Source organism: Poromitra crassiceps (assembly GCF_964638095.1).
Source record: "Poromitra crassiceps genome assembly, chromosome: 9".
NCBI lineage: Eukaryota > Metazoa > Chordata > Actinopteri > Beryciformes > Melamphaidae > Poromitra > Poromitra crassiceps.
The window spans coordinates 17,701,962-17,711,407 of NC_139630.1; the positions used below are offsets into that span (position 1 = coordinate 17,701,962).

The 9,446-nt window shown below is 43.2% G+C and overlaps 1 protein-coding gene across 2 annotated transcripts; it reads right to left on the minus strand.

Annotated features, from left to right (window-relative positions):
• Positions 1-511: 511 nt before the first annotated feature.
• LOC310783005 (nucleoporin Nup43-like) lies at positions 512-9,082 on the minus strand. Of its 2 annotated transcripts, XM_083643780.1 has the most exons (9): positions 8,977-9,082; positions 8,790-8,935; positions 6,489-6,611; positions 5,788-5,865; positions 3,787-3,949; positions 3,528-3,663; positions 2,191-2,342; positions 1,501-1,617; positions 512-1,010 (listed from the first exon to the last, which is right to left on the minus strand). In XM_083643780.1, the coding sequence occupies exons 2-9, from the start codon at positions 8,907-8,909 to the stop codon at positions 784-786; spliced, it is 1,116 nt and encodes a 371-aa protein (XP_083499906.1). In that variant the 5' UTR covers positions 8,910-8,935; positions 8,977-9,082; the 3' UTR covers positions 512-783. The 2 variants fall into 2 exon arrangements, with proteins under 2 accessions (XP_083499906.1, XP_083499905.1); XM_083643779.1 differs by having other exon boundaries at positions 8,790-9,045.
• Positions 9,083-9,446: the final 364 nt, after the last annotated feature.

Here is a 9,446-nt window from a genome sequence, read left to right on the forward strand (position 1 = left end):
TCAGCTATAGAGAAATGTCTCTTCCACACTAGCCAGGGGTTCCCAACCATTTTTGGCTTGGGACGTGCTGCACCACCCCACTTTTGACGTCACGAAAATATATTAGGGACCTCAGTCATAAAAAATTCCGGTACATCAGTAATATCATGACATCATCAAGTATACTGACTTTTTCCCTCAGAATTCTGACTTTAATCTCAGAATTCTGACATTAAAATCAGAATGCTGATTCTCCCCCCCCTTAAAATTCTAACATTAAACACATAATTCTGACTTTAATCTCAGAAGTTTTCTGACCGCCCCCCCCCCCTCAATTCAGTTTTTTCCATTTTTTTATCCAGAATTCTGACATTAAACTCAGCATTCTAACTTTATTTTCAATTCTGACTATATACTCAGAATCCTGACCTGATCTCAGAACTCAAACATTGTTAATCCTCTTTGGTAGTTTTAGATTGTGTGTGGTGTGTTAAAAAAAGAAAAAAAAAATCAGGGGACATATTTGAATATTCATGCACAGACATTTCTGCAAAGGCTTTGTTTTTAATTTCAAAACAACATTTAAATGATATCCTTACAAAAAATAAGTACTGTAGAGTTCAACGATTACAAAAAACATTAGCAACACTGAACCAAGTCTCACCCCAAGGCCACGGTGATCCACGACTTCCTTGAACGGCACGACAAAAGTGTAAATAAAAGTGTATTCAATATTCTTATGTGTCCCCTATCATCACTGGAGACATAAGAAAGCAAACCATTCGTGTTCTTTCTCTGCGCGCGCTAAACCGGGACCTGTTTGTTGACGAAAATAGCCTCTCCGTCAGTCCCGCAGACGAGACATTGTCCCAGGACGTCCAGGCTGTTGACGGACAGCGTGTGGCTGGGCAGCATGTGAGTGGTCTCCAGGCGGCCTTTACTGGAGTCCCCGCTGAGCCAGGGGCTGACCGTCTGGGTGCCACCGGCGGGGGCCATGGCACTGCGGGAGATCATGCTGTTGTTCCTGCCGCCTGGTAAACAAACGACAAAACGGCCGCCATTAACATTTAGTCATTAATTAGTAGTTAGTAATCAATTAATTTGCCATAGTAGTGTCATGGTGCAGCAGGCATTTCCCACCAATATAGTGCTTGACTACTACTTTATATATTAGGGCTGTGCAATAAAATCGATACAGCAATACATCACAATATTATTTTCCTCAATACTGTATCGATATTTCAGAAAGATATCGTGATATATCGCCATATCGATTTTTCGCACAGTCGTGTGTTTGTGTGTGTGTCAAATCCATGGCGGGCCAAAACAAACAGAGCGAGGGCCAAACTTGACCTGCAGACTCCAAGTTTGTCAGCCGTGCTTCAGGCTGTCAGTGACTGCAAAGGATTTGTAACCAAGTATTAAAAGTGACAATTTGATTTATGATGATGTTAGTTTGTCCAATTACTTTTGGTCCCTTAAAATGTACCGTAATTATGGTCACTTAAAATGTAGTCTTGCCTTGTAAGAAGGAGGATATGTCTGAGTGCGAGGACGTCTCCCAGTGCAGCAGCGAGCCGTCCTCGGAGCATGAGAACAGGTGGTCAGGGTTGGTGGGGTGGAAGTGCACCTCCCACACTGCAGAAAAACAAAGACAAACTTAGAAAACAAAGCCACATCGATACATACAAGGGAAATATCCAAGCTTTTTTCAAAATAAGTGTCCTAAAGTAACTCGACTGGGAGACTTGGTAGATTTGCCTGCCAAGATTTATTTTTTTATTTTTTCTGAACCCCCCCATTTCCTCCCCAATTGTAGTTGGCCAATTTTCCCCCCATGCTGCTCCACCCTCTGCCGATCTGGGGAGAGCCGTAGACTAGCACCATGCTTCCTCCGACACATGCCAGGCCAGCCGCTTCTTTTCACCCGACAGCGAGGACCTTCACCAGCAGGACGTAGCACATGGGGGGGGATCACACTATTCCCACCAGTTCGCGTTCCGCCCTGACCGACCAGAGGAGGCGCTAGTGCAGCAACAAGGACACACACCCTCAATCCGGCTTCCCACCCGCAGACACAGCCAGTCGTGCCTGTATGGACGCCCAACCGAGCCGAATGTAACACGGGTGCGCGAACCTGCGACCCTCATGTTCATAGGCAGGGAATCTACCGCTACACTAAGAATCATTTTTACTGGCCAAAAATCTCACTTTCAGCAGAGTGCGCCTCTATAAGCGAGAAAGGCGTGCTGCCCTGTCTCACGTCCCAGACGCAGAGCATGCCGTCCTGCCCTCCTGTGGCCACAATGTGCTGCTGGTTGGGGTGCCTGGCCACACAGTGCAGAGGGACTCTGTCCCCCGTCCTGGAAAGCAGAGAGGAACCACTTATTAGGACCGCTTGTCATCTAAATGTACTCGGGATGGGACGATCGCCTCAATCGACGATCGCCTTATTTCACGATACGATTCCATATGGGGCTCATGATTCAATACAGCCAGAGGTGGAATCCTACTCATGTCCAAGTTTAGTTACTTTAGTGAAAAATAACTCAAGTAAAAGTAATAGTCCAGGAAATTACTCAAGAGTAAAAAAGTAGCCTATTTAAAAGTACTAAAATAAAAGTACAGTACATTTGCATTACTTTAAAAATGTTTTACATTTTAATTATTTGCAGTGTTACCAAAGTTCTGTCTTGTCTTTCATACTGAACAGCTGGTTCAGATGCAGTCAGGGATGCTCAGTTTGGTGATTCTCTGTTTTGCCAGATGGCCTAGAGCTGCTAGCAGCAGCAATATCACCAGTGTTTCCCCTAACATTCTACAGGAAAAGAAAAGAGAAAAAAAATCCTGCTCTCCCCAAAATGTCAATAAACCTTTATGGCATATTATTACAATACAACAATACTGGTGTTGACAGTAATAGAAGATGCCAAATCATTCAAAACAATAAGCATTTTGCTTTTAGGAGCATTGTGCCAGCGTGCAGCGCTGTTCCAAAACGTGTCAACGTGTGTCGTTGCCTGGGAAACGCACATCCCATAATACAACTGTTCGCATCGCATCCCATAATAGTATGATGATACTTGGGATGCCATTGCCAACATAGATGCGAACAGGTTAGCTAAAAGTTTAGCGTTGCCAGCGAGGGCCCCCACCGTTGCGGTCGGGGTACGTTTACGAAATCCCTCCAGGCCTGAAAAATGTTCTAGGGGAAACACTGATCACAATCACATACATCCATTTAGCTATCAGCAGTGTCAAATTAAACAGAGATTTCTAAACTAATGTGACGATGGACAATTTGATCGTCTACTCCTGTCTGATTCAATTGAGCGCAATGTAATTTAATTGACCACTGCACTAACGAGCCACCAGTTTGGGGCGCCCTAAATGCGGAAGTAATTCTGGACCTGTTAGCGAGCAGTACCAGTGCTACTGTGCCGTTTTCAAAGTGCGGTGTGCAAAACAAACATTGACTCGGTGTACGTTAAAAAAACAAAAAACAAACTTGGATGCAACTTATTTGGTAAGAAGTGAGATGATCTTACAGGGAGAGGATCTGTGAGGCTGAATTGCTCTGCTGTCTGAAATCCCACAGCTTGAGTTGGCCGATGGAGTTGACCGTCAGAATCTCCGTCGTCCGCAGGAAAGTGACGGCATGAATGGTGCTGCTGTCAGCGTTCTCTAACGAAGATAAAAACACGTTCATGCAATGATACTCTTCAAATCATTCCAGAAGAGCAGTCACACGCCTGGAACTTTCATGCGCCGGTACAGGTCGACTAATGGCCGCTAATTCTTGCTCACCTATGATTGGACTCACTCCTTCCTGGTCGGCTCTGAAGAGGACGATCCTCCCGTCTTCGCCCACGGAGACGATGTCGGGACTGTTGCAGACCACGCCGGTGCAGGGGGCGTTGTCACACGGGTAGCAGTGTGCCCTCGCCCAGTGCTGAGACACAGAGAGCGTCTGCGGTGGAAGAGAGACAAGTCACTGCACGGGAAATGAGTTGATCCACTGGGATACATTAGAGTATGTAATATATATATCCATTCAAGGAGGGTTTTCTTCACTCTCTTTCAATGATTCCCACGTCTCCCTTGTGGACGTCGTGCACAATTGCAATTGTTTGGGGATCAGTTATACCTATTATCACGCTTGACTAGAAAGCTGGGAAATCAGGGTGATGGAATAAATGATCCAGTGTGAATGGTTCTAACATGAGATATTCACATGTATGAATACATGATCCAGTGTGAATGGATCTAACATGAGATATTCACATGTATGAATAAATGATCCAGTGTGAATGGTTCTAACATGAGATATTCACATGTATGAGGCTCAGTATGCATAGAGCTTACATGGGCTGTATCCAGATCAGCATATTCTGTAATATTGCCAACTCGTGTGTGTGTGTGTGTGTGTGTGTGTGTGTGTGTGTGTGTGTGTGTGTGAGAGAGAGAGACAGAGAGAGAGAGAATGCGTGTGTCTGTGTGTGTGAGAGAGACAGAGAGAGAGATAATGTGTGTGTGAGAGAGACAGAGAGACAGAGAGAATGTGTGTATGTGTGTGTGTGTGTGTGTGTGAGAGAGAAAGAGAGACAGAGATAGGGAGAGTTAGAATGTGTGTGTGTGTGTTAGTGCTGCACGATTAATCTAATCGCAATCGCGATGTCAGCACGTGCGATTACATAACGGCAAAAGTGTGCGATTATTATTATTTTTTCACGTCTTTTTGAGTGTGTGTGTGTGTGTGAGCCTCCTCTAAACTAACGTTGCACGCGACGCAGCAAACACACGTTTCTCTGCCATCACACTGGGCATCAACACTAGCGGGAGACTTCTCCCATGCACTCCCGCAAATAAGTAATGTTATGCGCAGCAAGGTTACATCTTACCGAGAGGGAGAGAGAGAGAACATCCATGATCGCTAACAGCGAGCTATGCTAATAACTAGCTAGCCGTTCAGAAACGCATGTAAACAGCCGTGTGATTAGTGAGAACGTCAGTAAAATAAGGAGAGAGCTGCAGGTGCTTATGCAGAACTAGTGTACGATTAAGTGCACAGTGGGTAATGACCCGCTGTGATGAAGAATATAGCGAGATTAACAAGGTTGATAGCAGCAAAACACTGTCGCAGCTACCATCAGCAGCACCTCCAGGCTTCAACTAGCCTGTCACATGACGCCTTCATGGTCCCTCGATAAAGTCTGCAGATGCACGTTACCTCGCCTCTCTCTCAAGAAGCGTCACGTGAGTGTGGCGTTTAAGGCCATCTGTCGCTACAAAATAAATAAACGGGGTGTATCATTGTATTAGTCTGAGCCATCTTCTATGTGCTGTTACACAGTGCAGTTTCTATTTTTCTGGTGTTTCTTTTTTACATGTTTGGGACAGGCAAATGTCTCAAAATGTTTTATTTTTTTGTAAAGATAATTTTATTTCAAATTCTTTTATTTATTCCGTTTTAATATATTTTAAATTGTAACATATTTCATGTATTTTAGTCTGCGATACGTGAAACCGTGGTATTTTTGTCCAAGGTTATCATACCGTCAAAAACTCATGCCGGCACATCCCTAGATACCTCTTATTATATCGCAATCACAATCGCAAATCGCAATATTGTCCACCATACTCGCTAATCGCACCTTTCCCCCAAACCGTGCAGCACTAGTGTGTGTGTGTGTGAGAGAGAGAGACACACACAGAAAGAGAGAGAGAATGTGTGTGTCGTGTGTGTGAGAGAGACAGAGTGTGTGTGTGAGAGAGAGAGCAGGGTTATAGGCAAGCAGATGAGTGTACCTGACTGTTTTGGTGATGGTGGAAGATGGTGACTGCTCCAGTTGACGATGCGGTGACGATTCTGTCTCGGTCCAGAAACTAGGAAAGATTGAAGGACATTTAATTTGCCACAAGCCTCACCCGAACACATGTGTGAGTGACGCTTATTAGTGATGCAAAATTCTGGGCTGATACCCATAACGATGTTTAAAATAACAATTTGAACGATAGCCGATACCGATACGTTTTTTTACGCCTTTTTTGACAGGGAAACAAAGAAATCTTCATTATAAACTGACATGCTTTAAAGTCTTGTGATCCCTTCATCACACTATCTTTGAATGAGCACAAATTCAGTCATACTGTCATATAATTATGAAACAAACAACAAATTGTGTGACCCAACTCATAGGCTAAATATCAATCGGTGAACAGTCGTTTTTTTTGCCGATAGCCGACTACAGTCAACAAGGCCGATACCGATATACAACACGTACTATTTCTCTGCAACAATGCAACCATGACAAATTCAGAAATCAAAGAAAGTCTTCTTTTTCTGTCACCAAATAAAAATAAGGTCACCAATAAATGCAGTAGGTGCTAATTTCATGCCACCAAGCACAGTTAAAGAAACTTAGTATAATGTCGTCAACTCCAAGAAGTATCTGACTCCATCAACTCCAATAAGTATCTTACTTCATCAACTCCAATAAGTGTCTTACTTGAAGATCGAGCACATCTCCGTCGTGCTTGTGCTCACATAATAGCTGAAGATCGCCTTCAAATTCATCGTCCATGCCAGAGAGCCCATGATCCCCGATAGACCAAATGGAAATCTTGTTGTCCTGCAAGAGATATTAACATAGATATTATATTACTATAGATGGGTCACCGCAAGCGCCGCCAATTCTAACAAATGGTAGCAGCAAGTCTCCTGAATGGGCGTGGTCAACCATTGACTCAGACCTGCCGAAAGGGTCCTAAGTGGGCGTGTCCGTGGGAAACCATTGGCAAAACCCACCTGACAAAATGACAGGAAGTGAGTTGAAGTTGGGCCGTCTTGCTTGAATCCCATCGTCTTTGATATTAACAGCGTCCGTCAGCTAGCTGGGTATGGAGGGTGAACCTTAGCTGAACTTAAGTCAGCTCAAATCTGACTTTGTTATTCTATTGGTATTGGAGAAATGTATATTTTTGGTGACTTCGGTCTAGGGCTGCACGATTTATCGTATTTTCATCGTCATCGCGATATGAAAATGCGCGATGAACACATCGCAAAAGTCAGGTGTTATCGCAAAAAAATAATAATAATATATATATTTTTTTTTTACAGTGCACCTGAACGCAACATGCAAGATACCGGCTGAATAAGTGTCCAAATGTTCATGTCATTCTGGCCAATACTCCACTTCTGTTATAACATTTCAGTCTGGAATATGGAATATCTTTCAATAATCGTTATGACTAAAAGGCTAAAAGTAATCTCATGTGTAAGAAATGACTGTTCTACATTGAAGTAAAAATGTAAATAATTAACTTGTTGGTTTTGGATTTTTTTTAGTTTCAAGAGTGCATTTTTGTTCGTATGACGCTCAACACAGGCTTTGAGAATCCTGTGCCACTTACTGATACGTATGCTTAAATTAACACACTCATATTGCAAAATGAATTTAGGCCCTCACTGTAATACTTCAGAAGTTGAATTTGAAGTTCAGCATTAATACATTTGTCATTTTTTGTTTTAGATTTACCTTTGTGTGTTATTGCAATATAAAATTACATAATTGAGAATCGATTCTAGATTCTGGAATTCTAGAATCGTTGGAATCGAGAATCGATTCTGGAATCGGATCGTGACCCCAGGAATCGGAATCGGATCGGATCGTGGCTTAGCCGGGTCTGGAGCACCCCTACCCATTAATATTTTTGTTTATAGCTTTTATTTATTTATCGCAGGTCATATCGTCATCGCAATATTGAACAGTGTTATCGCACATCGCAGCTTTTCCTTATATCGTGCAGCCCTACTTCGGTCTAATGATTTATGACATTGACCAAATATTATTGTGTCAGTCTCTAATTTGTCACCAGGAATGTAGTGGCTATACCAGATTTGGGATTTTGATGGTAAAACAATATTAGATGCAGGGACTTATCGTTGAGTGAAAACGTCAAGTGGTTGATGATGACTATTTTACTTAGCCAGCAGTGCTACTCCACTAACATTATACTGTTACATGAGGTTGCATCAAACTGACAATGAAAACTAACTTAACTGTGTATCAGCAAACGTAACGTGTATACACCTCATAAGAAGACTCTGTTTATGATATTTCATGAAACATTTAGAATCTTCTGGTAACATTAACATAATATTTATTCAGCATTCACGAATCACAAAGCAACACTTCTGGAATGACAGGCGAGCCTATTTTAAAAGTGTAACTTTTACTCAATCCAACATGTTCTACACCAGGGGTTTCAAAGTGGGAGGCGAGCCTCCAAGCAGTTTCAGGGGAGGCTCAGTGAATGAAAGTGAAAAGTAGTCATCAAAGGAAGAACACATAGCATAGCCTAACTGTGTGTCATTTGGTAAAAGAGACCATAGATAGTTTTAGGGAATTTGACAGTTTTTCCCAGAGTCGGATACATGCCTTCAGACAGAACTTATTATCTGTCTGAATTAGCTTATTAGCTGAACGGCAGGAAGTAACACAGGTGCAAGGCAGCAGAATGAGGGTTTCCAACTTCCAATCCATTTGGTGACCCAGTCGCGGGCCCTCGTTACTGTTTTGCTTGCACCTGTGTTACTTCCTGCATGCTAAATGGGATCAAAATAAACACAATCGTAATGCCATAGGCATCCAGGAATTGAGCGAGGGAGGCACCTTTTTACAAGCGTTGTCTGGGGGGGGGGGAGGCCCACAGTCTCAGACTTTGACACAGCATGTAGCTACATTTGCCAAACAGCAGATTGAGTCAGAATTGGACAGATTCTTTGGGCTCAAGCCTGACTCGCTCACCTCGTTGTCCCATGAACCAGCAGCAAAGACATCTGCTTGCTGCAGAGCGGCAGACGACACTGGCCTCCATCTCGTCTTGCTGATTTTCTGGGACACGTATTTGGCATTTGTGCCCTCCATGGAAACACACACACACTTTCTCTCTTCTTCTTCTTCTTCTGTTTGGTTTTTTCACACTTTCTCTCACTTCAAGAAGGCGTTTTTAGCATTAGCTTAGCATACATGAGCATCACTAGTAGCACTAAACCCGCCGCCACTACACAAGTACGGCAGCCCAGTGAAGTCAAATCACCACCACACCACTGGACTTTTCCCACAGCGAAAATTAGCTCTCCACTCCGCCTAGCGGCCACCACCACCTTTTTCTAAACACACGTTTTACTGACCCTTGCAAATCACTTCATTTCTTCTCGAAGCAAATTGTTTTGATGACATTTAACGTTACAACCTGTCCAGTGGCGGCGTGGATATGTTTCTTACTAAGTGTTTCCACGTTATTATTGGCAGCAATTTGCGCTCGAAAGGTCAAAGAAGCGAGAAATATTCAAGTAGGAACCTTTGGGCAGGCGGGCGAAGGGGGAGCATAATATTAAACGGACAGCACTGATTTTGTTCAGACCGGAAGTTGTATCAAGAATGTGTGTCGGCAACTCTGCA

Excerpts from the sequence above, each read along its gene's own strand:
- LOC310783005 (XM_083643780.1), bottom strand. The coding sequence starts at position 8,909 with ATGGAGGGCACAAATGCCAAATACGTGTCCCAGAAAATCAGCAAGACG. Across the intron at positions 6,612-8,789 it reads CTGGTTCATGGGACAACGAG|GACAACAAGATTTCCATTTG; the intron begins GTGAGCGAGTCA and ends TATCTCTTGCAG. Across the intron at positions 3,950-5,787 it reads ACCATCACCAAAACAGTCAG|ACGCTCTCTGTGTCTCAGCA; the intron begins GTACACTCATCT and ends CTTCCACCGCAG.